Below are 23,303 nucleotides of genomic sequence, written 5' to 3'. Positions count from 1 at the left end.
CGTTTTTGCTTTTTAGGTTAGCAAACCTTTAAGCGCAGAAGAGGATCAAATCAATATTTCCACCACTATGACACAGTATAGCCCTGTTCTACAGTACAGCTGAAGCTCAAATTGGAATAAAACCCTGTAGTACCAATGTCAGGACGCACCCCAGTATATGTAAGTCCTCCACTGCTCAGCTGCAAGAAAAGTTGCTCTGCTGCATTCCTTTTACCCTTGTTTCACTTTTTTTTTTTCTACACCATCCAAGACCAATGACTCACATTCCTTTATGACGGGACTTTACAAACTATTAGTCGTCCTTAATGATTACTTGGAAACATCTACTGTCCTGTGTATTACATATAAGGCGTTATGTAATCCACTCACCGTCTGCCATGCCAAATTACATACACTTTCAATTCTTTGGGATTGAAGCGTCATAGGAAGAAGTATTACTTGCATTACATGTTACACAAATCGAGATGCCTAGATACAAATAAATTATGATGACATTTGAAAAACATGCCTTGAAAGTCAAACGACAACAAATGTGCAAGTGTCTAAAGCATGAACTCCGCATGTTTTTCTTTTTCTTTCAATTCTTGCATTGCCAACAGAGAAAGGCACAAGTGTTGGCCAAGAGAAAGAAAAGTCTTTTGTGAGTTTCTTGTGGCTGCGCTTCTTCCAGTATGTTTGGCTGTTAAATTGCGTTTGTCCAGTCCAAATTCAGCAATTGGACTGTTAGTTTACCCAATAGGATATTAAATTGACCTCAGAGAGCTTGCTTGGGCTTGATTGTGAATTGCTCCAGGTGATTTATGTGACAAAGAGTAAGCTACTGAAATCTCAGCTTCAAAACTCACAGATTTAATATAATTTAATGTAAGCAGTACACTCTTCCAAAGTTGCTGTTCCAATCAGTGACATGTAGTCTATGTTGAATTCCATCTGAAATTAGCCCAAACGGGTGCAGCTCAACTGACAAAAGTGAACAAACGCAAAGGTGTGTCCACCTCTTAAATGACTTTTGTATGTGTGTAACATATACACATAGTTTTCTTTAAGGTGACATTTAGCATGAAATGTACCATAAAGGTCCATGCTTGATGTAATAAAGTAGCTTTCACTAGAACAGAAGCAATAAACATGGCATGCAAGGACGGAAATGGTGAATGGGCCCCTGATGAAAAAGATGGGCAGGGCCCCGAAATGGGAGGAAGGCAAAACTGGTCAGTCCGGTCCTCCCCGTGCAAGGTGGAGGTCTGGGTGGCGACACACCTGCTAGGCCACCTGGGAGGAGGTGCGTCTGTGCCGATATGAACGCGTGTAAGTGAGTCTTTTGCTGTGTTTAGACTTTGACAGCGGGACCCCGAGGAAGTGGAGAGACACGGGGGCGAGTGAGACGGACACAAAGGAGGAGTAAGAGAGAGACAGAATTACAGTCAGTCTCGGTTGACCCCATACACTGCCAGGATGTCGAAGAAAAAAGACAGTTCGGTCAAGGTCATCACCAGGTATGCTTTTTGACAAATACATTTTTTGATATGTGTGTGTCTGCGTGTGTGTGTGCCTCCTAGCCGTTTAAATTCTGATGAGAGGCCGCATCAACAATGATGGTGCCTTTTCCCAACTTGTATGTTAGCTGTCAGGTTAGAAAATGAGAAGTAGTGAGAAAATTAGAATCTATTTGCTTACACTGAACTGTGTGTGTCAGAATAGCTGTGGCACAATGAGGGCCGGGCCCTTTAACTGGTTCCTGTCCTTTAGTTGCACTGTACGGGCGTTGGCCTGCAACGATACCCAACCGTCCACTCATGAGCATGTACAAGTCAGTGGTAGATTTTAATAGAAAGTATCTGATTAACAGGTCTTTTCAATTAATACTTCGAGATGCTTGGTGGTTGCACACGTACACCGTCAGCGATGCTAAAAAGTCAGTTGGCAATGATTCTAGCGACCCATGAAGCGAATAGAAGAAATAGTATCGTAATTTCAAATTGGGGCATTGAAATGGTAGGGCGGTATTTAATTCTGTCCTTCAAAAATAGGCTTAGAATTAAATGGTAATTCATGTTTTTGCAATGTATCCATCCATCCATTGAGCTTCTCCTCACAAGCGTTGGCCATACCCAACACCTCTGTACTGTGCAGCGTATCCATCTTTTTACAAATATTTGACGCTTGACAACCCGCATCAACGTAAAGTGTCGCGGGCAGTTACACATTCCAGTGGCAAAACAATCTTTTCAGATAACCACAGTTGGAGATGATTTTTAGATGATTAAATTCATGACCTAGTAAGGTATTTACTATCATCATTCCTGGCCAACATTTCTTATGCTCCACCATAATCTAACCATGCTTTGAAATCGTCAAGTAATGTTTTTATTTTTTAAGCTGCGGTGATGTATAACAGAATCAGCTACAGTATCACTATATTTGGGGTTTCTCAAAATTTGGTATATTCTGTATTAGTATTTGGATTTTATAATCATACCCAACCACTCTTCTTAGTCTCCCACACCCTTTTCCTAAAATGGACTTACAAAAGTACATTCACGAACTGTAAAAGGTACCAAGGTTCCAAAGGAGTTTATCAGCTGTTGGGCACATTCTGTGAATCTTAAGAGGAAAATATGACTTACCAACATATTCATTTCTTTTGTTCACTCAATTTTTTCACCCTTACGCTTCCTTTATTACAATGTCGACATTGCAGCAAAATCCTTGCTTTCAGGCGTTTTCACATTTGAATGAGGGAGTGTTTGCAGTGCCGTGATCTTGGTAAAGAATGTAGACAAACCCTGCTCAATTATGCAGCCAGTCCAGTTTGTCAAGGCAGCTAACCAGATCATCGCTCCCTGTCTGCCGTAGTAATTACTGACTTGGTTATATATGGTGGCTATGTACCAGTAGCTGTTTAATTATCTCTCCCGCAAAGGAATCAACAAGTGAACAATTCAACGTTTCATAAAAACATAACACATTCGACTTAAAATGACGTTGATGAAGTAAAAAGAACGAAAAAGACATGCAAAGTGTCACTGTGATGTGCGTGCAGGGGGGATATAAAGAGGAAAAGAGTTTATTGTCACTGCAATGTGCTGATAATTAGAAAATTGTAGATTTCCCGCCCACCTGAAAAGATTATGACATGTTTGCACAACCCTACTAAGCTAATAAAAACTTTTGATTTCAACATTTGATTCGTCTGAAAGACATGAGTGACACTGGCTCTCAGTGGAATGGCGTGAATTTGAAGAACGCTTTGGGAGTGGCTGAAAAGATTTATGCTAAACGCCGCCACCCTCTTGAAATAGTTTGAGGTGTTTCAATGACACGTGTCACTTATAGAGGTGTTTTTTGTAGGCTCGTAGGGAAGCTTTCTCCATCTGGGGCCACTTCGGTTTTTATAAATTCCTCCAGAGGCCATGATAAGTTTGTTTTAAATAAAAAAGTGTTGCAATGGCAAAAAAAATTAAAATTACAATTGACCCCTGCTATCTAAGGCAAAAAGAGAATACAGCATGAATAGCAGATCTGTGAATAATTGAGGCTCCCTTAAAAGTGACAGTAAATAGTTCAGACTATTGATATACCACTAACTATAATTCCAAAAGCATTTTAAATGCTTACAAACATCTTTAAATATTGCTGTACCCTCAAAAGTATAGTACAGTAAACAATGTAAAGCTCAGCACACAGACAAAAATCTCGCATGCCCGAGGAAGCATCTGAACCCCAGTGTCTTCTGGTGCTGAAGCTTGACTGAGCAAACAAACTAGATGTTTGTTCTCGTCTTGCAATATTATGGGATGTTTTACTACTGATACTCACTGTTTTCTATCTAAATTAAAGAGATGATACAATACAGTGATTATCTGGACATGCTGCAGCAAATATGCAAGGCAAAAGGCAAACTCACAAACAGGCATGCTTTCCATGAGTGTTATTCTGAGATGGATAAACTGTGTGGGGGAATTGCAGCCACTAACATGGCTGGTTCTCAGGTCTTTGACATTTTGTCCCAATCTTGCAGGACCCAGCCCACTAATCTGGCCATGTTGGTCGCCCAGATGCAAAAGAATGCAGACATAGTGGAGAAAGACATCCTCCGGTCTGAGCAACTCTTGGCTGAGGTATAAAGCTACATAAAGTCCTATCTCAATAGGTTTTTAAAAAAAAATGTCTTCTTCCACCAGGATGCAGAAAATGAGCGGAAAGAGCTCCCTTTGAAGCATCAGAATCAGCTCTGTGACACGCTGGGCGAAGCTGAGAGCCTTCTGAAAGACCTCTTTTTGGACGTGGACAAGGCCAAGAAGCTCAAACATCCGCAGGCCAAAGAGATCGAGAGCGAGTGAGTATACAATGTCTCTAAAAATCCACGTCCGAAAATTTGGCATTGTCAGATGATATTACGGCTCCCCCTACAGATGGGGTGTATTATTTGCTTTATGATGCCATGATTTTTGTGGGCTTATTTTAAGAGACCATTTCTACATATTGTTGCTTTAAAATATCAAGTATGTCTGCCTTTTCTTTCCAGTGTCCTCCACCTTCACGAACGCTGGCTGAAGGACTGCACTTTCTATCGAGACATCTATGAGCAGATTGATGACGTGTCACACATGCCCAGGATTGACTGGGCGCCTATTTTTAATACAAAGCAGGTTGGTGTCACAATTCGCTTTGACTGCCTTTCACCAAACTACAATGGCAGTAGCATTCAATCGCTTCCTCCTGTGTGTGCGTTTTCAGGCACAAGTGAGCAGTAACCAGTATGGGCCTACCATCGCAGAATTGGAGAAACAAATTGCTTCTCACAAACTCCTGCACCAGGAGATCGAGGCCTACAATCCGCAACTGTGCGTCAGCTCTGCCGGTACCAAGGTGAACTAACACTACCACCACCTTCACACCTTGTGTGCCGTTTTTTTATTTGAATTGATGTAGTAACACATTTTACTGTAGTAAAAGACGTCCATCGTCTTGTCTTCCAGGAGAACTACGTGGCCCTCAAGAAACAGTACGGCAACCTTCTTGTGAGTGTCTTGTTAGGATTTGACAAATCCCATAGGAGAATAGTCCGAGTATTTGGCTGGTTAGATTGACTTGGATGAAATCTGATGTCTTAGAATTTATGATACAACTGAAGGCCAGTGCGATGGTCCGATGGTCCCTCCGCTGCTGTTCACATATTTTTCCCTCTCTTAAAGGAAACCTCTAAGTGGCGCGGCCACTACTTGGGCAGCCTTTATGAGTACATGCAGGGCTGCAACAAGGAGCTGACTTTCCTGGGAGAGGAGCAGGATAAGATCAAGAAGGAGGACTGGAGTGACAGGATGGTGGATCCTCCAGATGTCCGCAGGCAGTATGAGGTCAGAATTGACCAGTTACTAGTCGTAATGATGAGACTTAATGGGGATTTTGTGCGCTAACCTGGGGTAAATGTGTTTTTGTCTTCAAGAACTTCAAGAACAACAGTCTGTTGTCACACGAGAGCGAGGTGAACAAACTCCAGGATGAAGGAGACAGACTTATTGAGAGCAAGCACCCTGCCAGCGCTACCGTACAGGTATATTACCAAACACTTTTATTTTACATACACAGTTGCATTCATAGTGATTTTTTTTTTTTTTTTTTTTGCTATTGACATTCTCCACATGGCTTTATCTGATTAAAAAATAATGGGGCATGGTTCACTTATAGAGTCTAGGCAAAAAAAAAAAAAAATGAGTGAGTCTTTCTAACTTGCCCACACAAGCGAATACGTAAGTACATAATTAGCAATGATCTCAAGAAGCTACAATGTCAAGCGATTCTTTTATCCCGCCAGTTCATAGGCCTCATCGCCCAATGTCAAATGTGATGATACTCCAGTCAGTCATGGCCACTTGGCTCACCACTTCATTTTATACAACCTTCCACTTGCAGGCTCAAAGAGACGCCGTACGCAACGAGTGGCAGAAGTTCCTTCACTTGTGCATTTGTCAGGAGACACACCTGGACAATTTGGAGCAGTATAAAAAGGTAATGATGGGGAATGACAAGAAGACTTCTTGTGTACCTGAACATGCCTTCCTGTGTGTTTGACACAAAACGCGTTACCTTGCAGTACCAACTGGACACAGAGCAACTGGCAGAGAATCTGGGCAAACTCAACAGGAGCTTGGACCCAAAACTTATGAACAGAGTGAGCCACTCAGAGATGTTGCTGCAGCTTGAGGTATGCGGAGAATGCTTTAATCGTGTTTTGTCACAGCCCCATTTAAAGATGTCGATATGGAAGCCGACAGCCCAGTAGACAAGTGTATTTTTTCCCAACCTTGATTATAAGCCAAGGCACACACGTTTTGCATTCGAAAAGTTGTCCATAAGTGGGAATGTGAAAGGTTGTATGTACGGCTATATACGTAACAACACAACACGTCGCAACACAGACACTGAAATCTGAATGGACACACAAAAAAACCACACAAACGCCTTGGTGCTGCACAGCCAAGCTACGTGCTATGAAATGAAAACTGTTGAAAACATCCCGATAAATGCAATTTCATGGAAGTTGTAAATGGTGCTTTTGAGTGTGTGATACCAGTCAATCTTCTTTTAGGGATATTGGAACAGACCTACCTTGCAGTAACTCCAAGATGACTTGTAAAATGTGTGTGTTTCCCACCAGGCGGAAGAGAAAGCTGTGCAGGACAGTGAGCAGCTGCTGGCGGACCTGAGAAGGCGCAGCACCACCATTGCTCCACTGAAGCAACGTCGTACCATCCCAAACAGATCAGTCACGGTGGAGTCCCTCTGCGACTGGGAGTCTAGCAAGGTAGAGCATTTACTCTTAAATATTAGCGGGCGGGAAGTTTTTTATTTGTGTGAATTCCAGCTACATGTTCTCTCTATAGTGTGGATTTTTACATGATGGATGAGTCTTGAATGTACCCCTTATAATGAAATGACTGTATTTCTGCGTCCTTGTCTAGGGACCTCTTTCAAGAGGCGAGAAGTGCACCTTAAAGTCTAACCCCGAGATTGACAACTGGGACGTTATAACCAACAAAGGGGTCACTAACACCTTCCCAGGGGTTTGCTTTGTGATCCCACCGCCTGATCCAGAGGCCATCAACAAAGTGGACATGTAAGTAACCACCAAATATGTCAGTCAGTGATGTAGTCAACCAACAATGTAACATACACTTGTTGACTAGTTTGGGTGGTGAACTGGGAGACATTAAGAAGAGGAGAGCCTCTCTGGCAGCAAGCCTCAAGAACCACAAGTCAGAGATGGCCAGGTCCTTGCAATCAGGTCATTGTTAAACCATATATTGTCTCCAGACCCCTCACATGTTGCTCACGTTTCTAATAAATGAACTTATCATTTACCGGTTCAGCCCCAGTGTCGACGCCCACATTGGACCCCAGCCTGTCAGCGCTGGGTCTCCGGTTGGACAAACTGAACGCCGACCTGGACGATGCTGATAAAGACGTGCTGAACCGCATACGATCACCACTGAGCCGCTCCAACCCCAGTGGAGATCTGCTCAACAGGCTGAAGGAACAGGAAGTAAGGAAAATAAACAGAGGGCTAACATTTGTGATTGATTGATTAATTAATCGTAAAATCAAACAATACAGCATATACACACAAGGTTGAGCACAGAATTCTAAAAATGATTTCAGGTGGCTTTTTTATTTGGTGGGTGTGTCTTATGGAAGTGACACAAAGTGACATATTCGTTCAAATGAAAATTTTTTTAGCATGCTGGCAGGACACTGAATGGTCTGGAGCAGGAGAAGCTTGCAGCTCGGGATGATTTGCAGCCTCTTCTGTCCAAAGATCCTAATGCCTCCTTCGGGCTGCCAATCAAACTCAACAATGCCGAAAACAAGTATGATGGCCTCTCTGGACTTGCTGACCTCTATAACAAGAAGTAAGTAGCGGAAGATGACCTAGAAGGAAAATCTCTATTATTCATCATTCTTTTCTTATGTGTGCAAAATAGAGGAAATAGCTTTCTGTAGTGCTTCTTTCTAACTTTGTGCGCTTGTTTTCAGAGCAAATGCTTCCCTCAACCTCGAGAATCAGATAAAGAAGGTGGATGGCCTCATCTCAGGGTTTGAGAATAGGCTCAGTGAAGATGGCCCAATACTTGATGTGACAAACTCCATTCAAACTGCTAGTGACAGCCTTCATGTAAGGAAATAACAATTTCCTTTCAAACTACACAAACATTCCACAACACCTGCGAAAAACTCAATTTTCCTTTGCCGTTTTTAGCAACAACGGAAAGCTGTGGCATCGGCCCAGCCCGAGATGAGGAAGCTAAGTCAGGACCTAGAGACCACTGAGCAGCTATGCAGTTCACTACAGCAGGGCTACCAGGAGTTCTGTCCTGACATCCTACGTCAGAGAACAGAGGTCAAACAGCTGCACAACCGCTATGCAAACCTGGACAACCAGCTAAAGGAGAGGTAAGGCTCCGTTCAGACACACGCAGCTCAATTTCATATGTATCAATGCAAACAATGCAGCGCTTTAAACAATAGACCATTTTTTCCCCCAGAGAGAACATCTTACAAGAAGCTGCCGCCAAAAACCAGGAGTTCCAAAGTTCAGCCAAATCCCTCAATTTTTTCCTTAACAACCTGCCAAAAAACAATATCAGCTACAAGGATGATGTGTCTTCAGTGTCTGCTCTTTACAACTCGCAGGAGGTGAGAATCATTTTGATGGTTTTGCTTTTTAGTCCTTGATTTCATGATAATAACAACTACAACAACAATATCGACAATTGTGGTGGAGTAGTTAACACATCTGCCTCACAGTTCTGGAGTGTGGGGTTCAAATCTTGATTCTGGCCTTCCTATTTAGATTCTTTTTTATGTCTGTGTTTTTATGTCCCATCATTGTACCTTCCCTAATTATGTATCAGCAATTATAGCACTATGATAGAATGTTATCACTCACTCGCTGACACTTCACTGCAGAGGGTGATGGACGACCTGAAACGGAAAGGCAATGACGTAGACAGACTGTCCGACCTGTCTCAAGACCTTCAGCTTCTGCTTGGTGTAAGACATAACATCCAGCATTCATAACACTGAGTCGAAGCATACATAAATGATTGAATGCACAATAATATTATTGGACTACCTTTTCGACATGCAGGAGTATGATGCCAACATTGGCAAATTCAACGGTACGCTAGAAGATGCCGGCGCCACTATTGTAAAGAGACCGTATACGCTCACACTTGCTGAATCTGTCCAGAAAGAGGTATCATCTACAACCTGTTGATAATATTGACCATTTTCTTGAAATTTGCAGAGGTTACCCTTTCTCTTTCTATGACAGGAAAGGGATCTGGTCAATCGCTACGCTGAGGCGTCAGCTGAAAATGGTCAACGGCAAATACAGATGGGCTTGGCCCAGAGTCTCATGACGAAAGTAAGAGGGCAGGCCAGAAGCAACTCAGTACGCAAAACAAATAACTGTATGATTTATGAACTCATTGTGATTTCCTTTGCTGTAGAATGATGAGAAAGTTCAGTTGTTGGCACAACATCAGGTGCAACTGGAAAGCCAGCAAAGGAATGCTTTCGATCTAAACAATCTTTCCAGAGAGCTGGAGGAAGAGAGGGAGAGGAGCCTTCACGTTGAGGCTAATCTAAAAGCCTTCAGAGATAGGCTGATGTCACTGAGGAATCGCAGAGGAGTAGAGCGTGTTGAGGAAAAAGAAGTGCTTCAATACTACCGTGACCCCAAAGTGGAGACTGACTTACTAGAACTTCAGAAGGTACTTAACGAAGAGTATCGGAGACGGACCATGATCCAGAGTGAGATTGACATCTATAACAAGAAATTTGTCCTCTTTGAGGACAACCTGAAAAATTCCGCACCAAAACTCTTGACGAGAGAAGTGACAGAGTTTGAGAAAGACCCTCAGCTCGATATCGATGCTGCCATGCTGAGAGATGAAATATCAAGATTGAGAGAAGACATCCGACTGAGAAGCTCGGAGTACATGCAGATAAAGTCAGAGTTTGAGTTCCTCCAACAGAAGAAACCACTCATTAAAGAGAGGGTGGTTAAGAAGGAGGTAGTGAAAGTAGAAAAAGACCCAGAGATGATGAGATCTGTGCGGAAATTTGAGACCGAAATTTCGGAAGAGACGAGCAGGGTTAAAATGATTAATGATGAAGTATTCCAAATGAGAAGCCAGATTAATGCCCTTGAAAGAATGATTCCAAACATCCAGCCTAAGATCATTACAAAGGAAGTTAAAAAGGTCGAGCAAGACCCCGAACTCATCGCAGAATCAAAGAGGACTCGGGTATCGGTGGAGAATGAGATCATGGAAAACAACTCCTTGTCCAAAGAGCTGTTTAGCCTCCACAGTCGCTACAGGGAAGTTCAAGCTCTGAGACCAAAAGTTGAGATGAAGGAAATCGTTAATGAGATATTCCGCATTGATCCAAACACAGAGGTAGAAATTTTACGCCTGAGGAAAGACATACAAGATGCCAATTCGCAGCGCTCTGTCATCGATAGGGATATCGCAAAGATCGGATCAGAGGTGAATTTCCTTCGATCGCAGAAGCCCAGGGTAGAAACGAAAGAAGTTCTTCAAGAGGTGGTGAAGGAAGAAAGAAGCCCTGAGAACGTGAGAGAGATTCAAAGGTTAAATGAGCAAATTAACATCATCCACAACAATTTCAACTTTTTCCAAGACCAACTGAGGAAACTCAGGAGAGAGAGAGACGAATGGAAGGTTGAAAAGTCCAAGATCGAGACCAAAATCCTCACCAGAGATGTCATTAAGTATGAACCGGATCCTCTGTTAGAGAAAGAAGCTGACCGTCTGAGAAGAGAATTGAGGGATGAAGCGCAAAGGCGACGTTCAACTGAGGAGTTGGTGTTTGACCTGAAGAACAAATACATCTTGTTGGAAAGACAAAAACCAGAGGAGAAAGTGGTTGTGCAGGAGGTTGTACGTTTACAGAAGGACCCGCGCCAAGTGCATGAGCACGAGAGGCTGAGAAGGACCCTGGATGAAGAAGTGATGACTCGACGTCAGATCGATTTAGAGTTTCAGCAACTTCGAACAAAGGTGGAAGAGTACGAGAGGCTCCTCAGAGCAAGTGATGAGCATCAAAAGAGGATCATAGCAGAGTCAGAACTCAAGGAACTCAGAATGCGGATCCACCAGCTGGAACATGCGCCGCCTGCGGTTTCAGAAAATATTGTTGTTGAGGAGGTACTGAAAGTGGAGAGGGACCCAAAACTTGAGAGGTTGACAAATGGCCTGCGCTCAGATATGGATAAGGAAACCAGTGATATCCTGCGTCTCCAGAGAGACATCCGTAACATCACTCTTAGGCTTGAGGTCCTCCAGAAAGAAAAGTCGGTTGAAAAGAAAGTGTACAAAGAAGTTGTCCGTGTTGAGAAAGACCAAGCTGTGGAAGCGGAGAGGGATCGTCTGAGGGAACAGGTCTCGAAGATGAAATTTGGAAGGCAGGACATTGAGGGTCAAATCAAACGCCTCAGTACTAGAACAAGCCATATGATGACTACCAGGTCTAGCAGCTCAAGAGAAGAAACGACCCTAACAATGAACAGAGACAACTTACTGAGGGAGAAGGACAACCTGACTCGTGAACTCAGGACACTGGATGCAAAGAAAAACGACATGAACTTGTCTTTCGAGCAGCAGAGCAGACTCATGAGTGAGAGATCACAGATGAGCAGGAACAGAAGCATGAAGATGGGTTCTGACGTACAGCAAATGGAGAGGGAAATCATGAGCGAGAAAGATAAGATCCATATGCGTGACAGCACCATTCGCGAGCTCATGCTGAGCCTGCAGAAAGAGGAACATGCTGAAACCAGGACCAAGGAGACCAACGTGTCCACCAAAATCACCATTCTGGATCCAGACACAGGCAAAGATATGTCTCCTTACGATGCTTACCAGCGGCGACTAATCGATCGCCAACAGTACATTCATTTGCAGGAGCTTGAGTGCGACTGGGAGGAGATTACTTCCGTGGGACCTGATGGCGAGACATCCGTACTGCTGGACCGAAAGAGTGGCAATCAGTACCCCATTAAAGATGCCCTGAGGGATGGCCGACTAACACAGATGGATTTGGATAGGTACAAACAAGGCCAACTCCACATCTCAGAACTTGCCTTGCTGGTTGCCAGTGAAAGCAAGTCCAAGGCCCAGTTCAACTCATTTGTCCCAAATGCCAACACACCATCGGCCTCAATTGACTATGCCGCTACACAAACGTATCCAATTGCTGGAATCATGGATACACACACTGACACCTGCTTCACAATACGCAGCGCCGCCATGCGTAAACTTATCGACGCCACGACAGCCCAAAAGCTGCTTGAGGCTCAGGCGGCAACCGGCGGCATCATTGATATCACCGCCAGAGACAGACACTCGGTTCAGAAGGCAGCTTCCAGAGGCCTCATTGATGAAAGTCAGCTCCAGAGGCTCCTCAACGCTCAAAAGGCCTACACTGGGGTGGAAGACCCAGTGACCAAACAGCGTTTGTCCGTGGGAGAAGCCATCCAGAAAGGTTGGATGCCAAAGGAAAGTGCAACATGGTACATGGAAGCGCAGCACCTGACCGGAGGTCTGGTGGATCCCAATGGCAACAGAAGAATAAGCATCTTGGATGCCATTGGATCCAAAATGATCAACAGCAACATGATGAGAGATATTCAATCTGAAATCAATTACAAGAAGGATATCACAGATCCCCTCACCAAGCAGAAGATCAACTACAAACAAGCCTTGGATCGCTGTAAAAGAGACCCCAACTCTGGCCTTCTAATGTTGCCGGCCTCCTCCAAAGAGTCTGGCTACACTCCAGCGTACAACAGATATGCAAGATTCTAAATGTGTTTACACCTTAGCGATGTCTGCTCTGCTCTAATAGATGAGAAAAAAAGAATCTGCCAATATATTTGGGATCGTATTGTATGAACGTAAACGGTGCATACAATGTGCCTTTTTGAATCAGGCATGCTTTCTGTCAAACCCCCAGAAATGCTGCCAAATTGTCTTTGTTTACCAAACATGTCAGATGCGGGCAGATGTTATTATGATTTAAGTAGAACAATGTTACAAATGAAGTATCTACCTGATATTACTACTGTGGAATACTGGGACATGGTGCAATGCTAATTAATATGATTATGTATTACTGTGGGCTATCCTTAACACTGTTCACTTTTAACTCAGTCAATAAATTTAAATTATAATGTCTCGTGTCATCTTTTAAAAAAACACACATGAATGGACAATTCCTCTGACTTACTTCATAAATTATGAAAATGAGATCATGTTATAGAGCGCAAGCGTCGTCAGATATTGGGAGTAATGCCATAACGTCATGGCTACATAGTAAATGCTTTTCTGGCCATGCTGTAACAAAAGCTATTGCAGGAAATCAAAAGTTGGAACTAAGAAAAGTATTAATTGAGTGGCACATTTTTTCTTTGATTTAATAAAGCACTGGAGATATACACCATAAGTATGTTGTAAATCCTTATTAAAAAACAAACTACAAAATCCAAAGCATCAGCAGTCCATGAGCATGTTCAAGATCAATTTGTATCTGCATGTTGTACTGCAGCATCCTCCAGATGGCTCTGTCTTTCCTTGAAGAAGCTCCTCTGCTCGTTGATGACTTTTTGCAGTAGGGCAATGTTTACACCATCCACACAGTTGAGGACACGAGCGCAGATCCTCAGCCCCTCCACCCCTGTGAAACAAAAGATGCTTGATTAACAAAACAAAAACCAACAACACAAGAACGTGTTGAAAAAGACAACACTTACCTTCAGCTATTTCAATTTCACCCAGAACTATATATTGAGCTCCAATTATGGGATTAAATGGTTCCACAAATGAGGTATTGATGACAACATGGTGCTCTTTGGAAGCGTGCTGAGTTGTTAGTGAAGCCTGGGACTTCTCGGGCTCATAGCGGGTGAGTCTAGAAAAATGAGATATAATTTATATCTTATATTTTATTATATGATATATATTATAATTTAATTTGTCTGAACAAAGGAATACAATGGCTATTAGATATAATTGTTTTGCTCATGCAGGAGATATGGGTCCATAACATCCTGTCAGAATTTAGCTTTCAGCAAAGTGGTGCCTATCTTTTTTATTCTACAAACAGCACGACGCCAAGCTAATAGAAGAGGGAAAGGTTTGGTGTGCAAAGGGTTTATTTTTGATTGAGCCAAAAAGCTGTTTTTGTTTCCTTTTGTACTTGAATAGATTTAACAGTTTGTGCTTTTCTGTGTGTGTACATCTAATAAATAAATACTACTGAGTATCCCCCCACCTTTGTGAACGAAATAGAACTATCTCAAGTGAGTTACTACTAACCCACCTGCCAAATGTTCGCACAGACTGTCTGTCCTGCAAAGCTCCGGACTTCACTTCCCACGGGAAATAATACACCGCAGCAGCAGGAAGCATGGCTTCTTGTAGTGATAACTAACAACGTGTTCAAAATTCGAGTTATGTCGTAAACTAAACAAATACCAAATAGTGTAAACGAGTTGAGGAGGTTGACATGTCTCCAAAAAAAACCCCAAAAAATCTCTTACTTCCGGGTTTGTTCACGTGACCAAGCGTCATCAACCTCTCCAAACGGAGAGAACAGGCCGCTTCCGTCCCTCAACCCACGTCGTTCTCAATCCTCCTTTAAATTCATTTTCAGGCTCAAACATGAATCCAGACATACTGAACGAGAGGAAGAAGGCAACTTTTGACATTGAGAAACTCACCAACATTCTGAACGGAGGCCCCGAGAAGACCAAGAGGAGGCGAGAAATTGGTAACTTGTCGCACGCGTACTCTAACAGGTCATTTTGGACACCGTGAACCTCTAACCCACTTTCAATCTATAGTCTCTATCTGATCGTTCCTAATTATTGTCTAATATTAAATCCTAGTGTCAAGTCAAACGAAGCTAGGGGTTAACGTTAGCTAGTAGCTCATGGTGTCTTTATATTTCAGTGCACACACGATAATGGGTTTTATTACGTTAATTTCGCGGTTGGTTTTATCTGTGTACTGTTCTAGTGTGTCAAGAAGCAACAAACTAGTTCACTGTTTCCAATTTCTTCAGCCAAAGATAATAAATTAGACAAAATGTCATCAGCAAACAAATATGCCACATAAAGTGGATACACAGGTTAATTATATACCTCCTGCCATCATCTGCTATAAGAATTTAATTGTTCTGCTTCTCACACTACACCACTGGTATAGATTGATGAACAAAGATGAAGTAAAATATTTTTGGACCAATTAAAATCACTCCCGACGGGACATCTGATCTCTCACAGGAGGCCACAGTAATGTGTCATGGCACACTAGTTTGGAATCACAGCAGCTAGTCAGCAAACTACATCACAGGATGGATGGTCTGACTTCTCATTATTCTCAAATCACTTTATAGAGGCCATGTAGAACATTTGAGGGAAATTGGCATGTTGCAGCACGTTGCATGCTGCAACTCAATTTAGCCTTGCCTGTCTGCCGTGGCCTATCCATGCGTCCATTAAAAGCGCTCAAACTGATGAAAAAAAAATAAATCCACTCCATAGCTGAGACTCAAACATGAGGGTTCACTATTTTGCTTTCACCCTTATTCATTGCAGAGTCCATGGTTCTGAACGACCCGGACTTTAAGGAACAAGACCCAAACTTCTTGTCTCGCAGTGAGCGCTATGACCAAGCTGTTAGAAAGAGTGCCCAAATGATCCTCAAGTTGAGAGAGTATGGCATTGCGGACCCAGAGGAGATCTACTGCTATAAGAGGTAATTTGATTACAGATTTAAACAAGTACATGTCATGTGCATGGAATGACACATTATACAACACTTCTTTTCTATGACAAGGCAAAACTCCAGATTGAATTGTCATTTGGAAAAAGTTTCAAAGAGCTTTATGTCAACTTTGCCCGGGCATTCTAGTTAGTATGTATGGTCAAATAAAGTTGGAGCAAAGTACAGATTAAAACTATGTCAAGGGGTGAATGAGGTTTTCAGCTTGTTGCATGTGCTTAAATACCAGACACAAACCATGTGATGTATTTAGTAGTATATTTATTCTTTAAAGTTAATTTATGAACTATAGATATTTCGTTAAACTCAAGTCACTATACATAGCCTTGACTCCAAGACGCATTACAGTTGAGTTTGAGAGATCGTAAAACAGCTAGGCCTTCATTACGCAAGCTTAGCCCACATGAAGCAGAGTTGAGTCCCCTGCCAACAGTAGAATCCCAACCTTCTCCAACTTCACTGACACTCAATACTTAAACATTAGTTAATGATTGTATACATTTTTTTTTCATCCAGTATGTTTCGAGGCAATGTTCACGAGGCAATGGGCCTACACTTTGTGATGTTTGTCCCAACCCTGTATGGCCAATGTGACCCTGAGCAGTCCAAGAAATGGTTACCTCTAGCAGAGTCCTACCAGGCCATTGGCACATATGCTCAAACTGAGCTAGGTCACGGTCAGTTCATGAATACGCCTCTGATTTTCTTTTTTTGGACACAATTCAAAATCTATATATTTGGTATTTTTGACTGGTGAAAACAGGCCCATTCTAAGTGCAAACATGATTAGGCTTACTTGTACAGTATGTGTTTGACAGATCAATATTTATATTATTTCTGCCTACACTAATATCAATAATTTCATTTTGTAGGTTTACATACCGGCACCCACGAGTTATTCATCTTTTGATTAGCTACATTCCAAAATGAAATCAACCATGTTTAGTGTTTCGCAAAGTGCACTGCCATTTGAAAAAAATAAAAGTCATCAAAAGTGCATACATATTTTAATGCATTTTCATTCCTCTCTGAGGTGTAACCAAATGGTATGCAACTTGGTACTGGTCCGAATGTTTAAGTACCTCGGTTATAAAATACTCAGAGGTTGAGTTGTTGTTGCCAACTCATTATCTCTTTGTATTCAAAAAGGCTGAGAAACGTGCAAAGAAGAAAGTAGGTCAAGCAAGTTATTGTTTGTTGCTGCCCAGTGAATGTCCATTTTCTAACCACCGAGGCATTGAACTAATTGCTGAGTCTTTGTTTTTAAAGCTATTACTATCCTGTTTAGAGTAACTTCTGTTGCACAGAGATCATGCAAAATGTGTGCATCGGGGCTGTAACAGAAGGTCCGGAATTGATCTGCCTTTGGCTTTTTCATAGAACCCAGTCAAATAGGATATTGCATCTGATGAATTCAATGCAGTACTTATTTGGACTTACATTTGACACAACCGGACGGGAGAAGTGTGAAACTTCACACCCCTATCCTGGCATTGCTGATTCCTCCTCTCTGTTACAACTGGAGCCACAAGACAAATTATGCACAAATGATTGTTGTTGTTTTTCAAGCTCATAAGTTGAATAAATTATTTGCTCTCTCCTTTCTTCATGGCTTCTTCTTTGCTTGTCCTCTATCCATCATTTTTTTACACTCCATTTGCATGTTTACTTTCATTTTTCCATGTATTTAATTTGGCCTACACTTTTCCATAATTTGTGCTCCCTCCAAAATGCTTCTTGTTGCTGCTTGTCTTTGCCTCGCATTACCACCTGGTTTCCTGTCCCACCGGCCTCTGTCTTCTGTGGTTTAGCTGCGTGCACCCAGGCAGGCCTGAACCTTTAGATCTGCATCTCGGAATGTTCCTGCCCACGCTGCTTAACCAGGCCACTCCAGAACAAATGGACCGCTTCTTCATGCCTGCCTGGAACCTAGAGATCATCGGCACCTACGCTCAGACTGAGATGGGCCACGGTAAAATATTGAAAAGCATGGCTCAAAGTCCACCTACTGATTTGAGGAGACCTGTGTTAAGGAGTGAAAAAACGTGGTCCGCTTTTGCAATGCCACTTATTAATTCCAAATGTCTGGGTCAGCAGATTTGTCTGCCTAACAGCCAAAACCAGAAAAATTGACTTAATTGCATATTCCAGTTTGGGTGGGTCATTCAGACTAAAAATACATTTGAAAAAAGTATTTAATAGGACATAAGTATTAACATGTTTTTGGATCTGTCAAACATATACAAGGTGCACTGCTTTACTCTGTCGTAATGGAACATTCAGCAGAGGGCATTTTGTAGTCCTGTAATTCTATACAGTATATTTACTCAAAGATTTAGCAAGTGACTTTATGGCAACTCTCATGGGCTTGTTTTCTACCAAGACGCTTCCTGTGTTTTTTTTTTTTTTATCCATGTTGGAGTGAATTAGTTTATAGTGCGGTGTTAACATTATTTAGATGAACGATAATTGTTTTCTGTGACTGTGTGTGACTGGTGAATGGTTGCTTTATCCCTTTCCTCCAGGAACACATCTCCGAGGACTGGAGACCACCGCCAAATATGACCCAACTTCAGAAGAGTTTGTCTTAAACAGTCCCACTGTTAGCTCAATTAAATGGTGGCCTGGAGGCCGTAAGTACAAGTATACACTTTCCAGGAATGCAAAACAATTTATATTTTTGAGATTTCTCTGCATTTTTCCGAATCAGACTAACTGGTGCATTTTGAAATACGAATGTTTGAAAATCTAAATACATACAATCGCTGCTGCTCTTTTCTAGTTGGGAAGACCTCAAACCACGCAATCGTACTTGCTCAGCTTTATACTCAGGGAAGCTGCCGTGGTCTGCATGCTTTCATTGTGCCTATCCGTGACATGAACACACATGTACCACTGCCAGGTAACTACAATATTTGGAATTTCTTTTAATTGAATGGTCATGTCTGTTCATATTTCTCATTGAACAGAAACTCTTTTTCCATAGGTATTGTTGTTGGCGATATTGGACCCAAATTTGGCTTTAGTGAAGTTGACAACGGCTTTTTGAAACTTGACCACGTGCGGATACCACGGGAGAACATGCTTATGAAATACGCCAAGGTCAGGCAATCCTCGCAAATTGCATAGTCAAGTAATTTCCAGTTTCCAAGTTTATACATTTAAGTATGCTGAAGAAAATGCATAGATTTTCCCAGAGATATCTAAAACACTTCCACAAACAAAATTAGCATGTTAGATAACCAGCAAGAGAATTTAGTTATTTTAGGAGAGCAGCAGTTTATGTATTTTATTTCAATTGGCACGTTCACATGCTGAATTGTTCTTTTCCGTCCACTAGGTGGACCCGGATGGCACCTACTTCAAGCCACCCAGCGATAAACTGACTTACGGCACAATGGTTTTCATTCGTTCCATGATTGTAGGAGAGTCCGCTCGGGCCCTCGCAAAATCCAGCACCATCGCCATCCGCTACAGCGTTGTCCGACACCAATCTGAAATCCGGCCAGGGTCAGTCACCGCTGGCTTCTTGGCGTCACTCAAGCAAACAATTTAATTTGGCTTCTTCAGACATTAACTTTTAGTGTATTTGTCCATGAAAACAAAATATATATTTGTTTTTGTCCTGCAGAGAACCCGAGCCGCAGATCCTCGACTACCAGACGCAGCAATACAAACTGTTCCCAGTGCTTGCCATGGCTTATGCCTTCACTTTTGTTGGTCATTATATGAACCAAACATACCATCGCATCACTGGTGACATCCATCAGGGGGATTTCAGTGAGCTTCCAGAGGTACTAATAGCACATGTAGTCCACGTGATCTCTCGGTGCAGCAAAATCTTAACCAATGCATCGTTAATAGATGTCTGGGGATTCACAATGTCTCCATATAGTTTTGTTTGCTGACTCCCAATGTGTTCAGAAAGATTTCCACCCTTTGTGTTTGTCTCCACCTTTCTCCGATGTGTAGCTCCACGCTCTGTCTGCGGGTTTGAAGGCTTTCACCACGTGGGCAGCCAACTCTGCCATTGAGGTGTGCCGCATGTCGTGCGGAGGTCACGGCTACTCCCGCAGCAGTGCCTTGCCCGACATATATGTTGACTTCACTCCAACCTGCACTTACGAGGGAGAGAACACAGTCATGATGCTGCAGACTGCAAGGTGTGTCATTCCACACAAATGTACAGGTGGACCGATATTAGCGCTGCATAGTTAGATGTTCATATTTTTGTGAAAGGCCTTTTCACACTGCCCTTGATTTTCTTATTTGGTTTGGGTCAGAAAACATCTACCATCACACATCAGCATTCTGTCCTTCCAACCCTCATAGCACATAAAATGTGTGTGTGCAGATACTTGATGAAGAGCTACAGGCAGGCTAGAGCTGGTCAGCAGCTGCATGGCATTGTGTCATACCTGAATGAGGCAGAGCATCAAAGAATCCAACCACAGCTCATCGCCGCAAAATCGACTGTGATCGATTTTAATGACCTGTCCACCCTGGTGGAGCTCTACAAACTGCGGGCCGCCATGTATGGGACAAGAATCATAGATCGTCACGAGCCAGCAGCCAATTTGTTTCTGATATATGCAAATGGTCCTTCTGTGTGTTTAGTCTGGTCGAACTGGCAGCCAAGAGCATCCAGAAGGAGCTGCAACGCAAGAAGCGCCAAGAGGACGCCTGGAATAATAGCGCTATCGACCTGGTCCGAGCTTCTGATGTAAGACCGTTTTATGTGAATTTCAGTATGTTTTAGATTCCCATGCAACACTGACAAACTTCTCATTCACTGCTGTTATTCTACTTGTAGGGGTAAATAAAATTGAATGAAATAAAAGATTCTTGCATAGTGACTATTTGTTTGTTTATCTGATTGTCTGACATTAATTAAACACCGTGTCCTCCTATTTGACCTCTTCCAGGCCCACTGCCACTATGTGGTAGTGAAGCTCTTCGCTGACAAGCTGGGAGAGATTGATGCTGCCCCCATACACTCAGTGCTGTTAACGCTTGCTCGCCTCTACGCACTTCATGGCGTGTCGAACAACTCTGGAGACTTTCTTCAGGTACAAATCTATCTCGGTGCCTTAAAATACATAATACTTTGTTGTGTGACCACACTCGTTACTCTAAATAATCATACCGCAAATTTGTCCCATTGAAATGAATGGAAATGCTTTTAATCTGTTCCAGTATTTCCTACAAAAATGTTAATGAGGAAAAGTAGTACTCCATATTTTTTTAATAAAATATTATTCAATAGAATACAAAAAGTGGATTTTTTTTTTGTGCAGCTGCTAAAATTTTTTTATATATATAATGTCCTTTTGCTCGAATATCAATTCAACAGTGTATAGCAATACTGGATGCCCAGTCAAGGATTTTCTTTTGTTGTGTCACTTCTAATTCAAGATTTTCTTATTGTCTAAAATAAATTGCGTAAATTGCTATCTGTAATTATCTAACCCTCATCCACATTTCCATCTACTTTATCTCAGGCTGGACTGTTAGAGGGGTCCCAGCTGATAGAGGTTACTTCCCATATCAAGGAGCTTCTTTCCGAGCTGAGGCCAAATGCTGTGGTGCTGGTAGATGCCTTTGATTTCCATGACAGGATGCTAAATTCAATCTTGGGGCGATACGATGGCAATGTCTACGAAAACATGTTTGAATGGGCCCGTCGCTCACCACTGAATTCTACGGAGGTCAGCAAATGCCGCTGGAAAGATTATAATTGTAAAATATAGTCATTTATCATTTCAATTAACGGTTGCATTCTTCCTTCTGCAGGTCCACGAGTCCTATCATAAGTATCTGAAGCCGCTGAGGTCTAAACTGTGAGCGGAAACACACATTTCTGCCTGTGAGCATTTCTGCATGTGAATAGAAAATGGTACATCATTTCAAATCCCAAAAAGTCTCTTGACTTTATTCTCATCAAGACTGACCTGTGTCCTTAACATGAAGGCCCCTAAATTAATCAGGGGAAGCAAGGTTTTTAACTATCTTTTTTTATTTTTATTATTTGATATCAAATGGTCATGAATTATGTGATTAGCAATCATAGATTGCTGTCGCATTAAATAAAATGAAAGTAAATAAAATGTATATTCGCAACATTTTTAATCTGATCTAATTATGTAACATGTCCTCCTCTCTGTTGTAGCCTGATGGTGGGTTTTTGTTTGCCAGTTAAGTTTTTCCCAACAAGAACAGAATGCAACAATGAAAATTACATAACAAAGCCAACACCAAAATCTCTTGCTTGTTTTCTGTAGACTGGGCTGCTTGCTCTTCTGGAAGAAAGAAATATTTAGAAGTGCAGCCTCCTTGTCACAGTTTTTGTAGGCATTTTATACCTGAAGCAAAATAGAGCGGACGATTGGCCTTTTACTTTCAAAAAAGTTTGTGTAATTTCTGATGGGCTGAGGTTGGCAGTTCTTGTGTTGTGGCTCAAATGTGGGCCTTTTAAAATAATTGCACACTAGATTGCATCATGATCATAAAGTAAATTTGATTCTGGGATTTTACAGACGGAAAAGTGGATAGATACTTGCTTACAAATCAAAGTGTTTTAATGTCATGGAAACTCAATGTTTCATATAAAAGAACTGTAATACTTTAGATTAAGTTTTTCATATGGACAATTGAAAACATTTTTATCAGATTATGTGCCTGTCTGTTTGAGGGATGTTCCTTCTCAGACTAAGATTATCTTCACAGGACAACATGTCCTCTCTCTTGTATACTGTAAATTCATGGTAACAATTAGCCAAGATGTTTATTCACCATAATTGGTTGGATATTAGTTTGTGTTTCTACTAACATTGATAGTTTGACATGTTGTCAAAATAAATATTCATAAAAGAGTGTGCATCTGTCCTTCTGTGTAGGTGTTTTAAAGGGAAGTCAGGTCACTTATTTTCTTCACAATAAATTATATGTGGACCCCACTAGTCTAAAGACAGTATTCTGATTAATATTGTTCGTATATAATAGGGAATAGACTGCATTGGGGATTTTTTATTCAACTTTATATATTAAGGTTATATTTTTAATGTACAACCTGTTGATTTTAGATTGACTTTTAATCCCAAATTAATGAAGTCTCAATGTTTCTATAATTATAACTTACTCCAATATAAACGTGTTTCTTTTAGAATGTAATTTTATTGACATAAAACCAACCAATTATTAATCGAGGCAAATTAATCAAACTACGTAATGAATACATTTTAACTATTGCTGCCTAAAAATAACCATATCAGCAGACATTTTAACTGTTTTTCATTTGGCCGCATATCAAGCAGTTTTACTACACTGAAAATCTCTGACTGTTCACTTATGTTTTTTTTTGGTTCAAAAAATAAAGTATTGTCAACGCATTGTAGGAATATATCCGAGCAGTGCTGTACTTTCGGT

General features: G+C 41.6%; 3 protein-coding genes across 4 annotated transcripts; 2 read left to right on the top strand and 1 right to left on the bottom strand.

Moving 5' to 3' along the window:
• Nucleotides 1-1,266: 1,266 nt before the first annotated feature.
• evpla (envoplakin a) lies at nt 1,267-13,266 on the top strand. Its single transcript, XM_037259851.1, has 22 exons — nt 1,267-1,496; nt 4,022-4,121; nt 4,185-4,339; nt 4,529-4,652; nt 4,741-4,872; nt 4,983-5,024; nt 5,199-5,360; nt 5,450-5,557; nt 5,917-6,012; nt 6,098-6,208; nt 6,662-6,808; nt 6,966-7,120; nt 7,191-7,288; nt 7,374-7,546; nt 7,741-7,913; nt 8,038-8,176; nt 8,261-8,454; nt 8,547-8,697; nt 8,971-9,054; nt 9,152-9,259; nt 9,338-9,430; nt 9,516-13,266. The coding sequence occupies exons 1-22, from the start codon at nt 1,456-1,458 to the stop codon at nt 12,897-12,899; spliced, it is 5,970 nt and encodes a 1,989-aa protein (XP_037115746.1). The 5' UTR covers nt 1,267-1,455; the 3' UTR covers nt 12,900-13,266.
• Nucleotides 13,267-13,297: 31 nt separating this feature from the next.
• ten1 (TEN1 subunit of CST complex) lies at nt 13,298-14,643 on the bottom strand. Its single transcript, XM_037259881.1, has 3 exons — nt 14,413-14,643; nt 13,844-14,001; nt 13,298-13,767 (listed from the first exon to the last, which is right to left on the bottom strand). The coding sequence occupies exons 1-3, from the start codon at nt 14,499-14,501 to the stop codon at nt 13,610-13,612; spliced, it is 405 nt and encodes a 134-aa protein (XP_037115776.1). The 5' UTR covers nt 14,502-14,643; the 3' UTR covers nt 13,298-13,609.
• A 1-nt stretch (nt 14,644) lies between these two features.
• acox1 (acyl-CoA oxidase 1, palmitoyl) lies at nt 14,645-22,763 on the top strand. 2 transcript variants are annotated; one of them, XM_037259863.1, is made up of 14 exons: nt 14,645-14,862; nt 15,692-15,851; nt 17,690-17,850; nt 18,404-18,511; nt 18,661-18,780; nt 18,865-18,980; nt 19,219-19,388; nt 19,510-19,672; nt 19,851-20,041; nt 20,233-20,412; nt 20,496-20,601; nt 20,804-20,947; nt 21,380-21,586; nt 21,672-22,763. In XM_037259863.1, exons 1-14 carry the CDS (start codon nt 14,754-14,756, stop codon nt 21,720-21,722), a joined length of 1,986 nt encoding a protein of 661 aa, XP_037115758.1. In that variant the 5' UTR covers nt 14,645-14,753; the 3' UTR covers nt 21,723-22,763. The 2 variants fall into 2 exon arrangements, with proteins under 2 accessions (XP_037115758.1, XP_037115764.1); XM_037259869.1 differs by lacking the exon at nt 17,690-17,850 and adding an exon at nt 16,395-16,555.
• Nucleotides 22,764-23,303: the final 540 nt, after the last annotated feature.

This window comes from Syngnathus acus, chromosome 1 (assembly GCF_901709675.1).
Source record: "Syngnathus acus chromosome 1, fSynAcu1.2, whole genome shotgun sequence".
NCBI classification, from domain to species: domain Eukaryota; kingdom Metazoa; phylum Chordata; class Actinopteri; order Syngnathiformes; family Syngnathidae; genus Syngnathus; species Syngnathus acus.
This window is presented reverse-complemented; position numbering and strand designations above follow the sequence as displayed.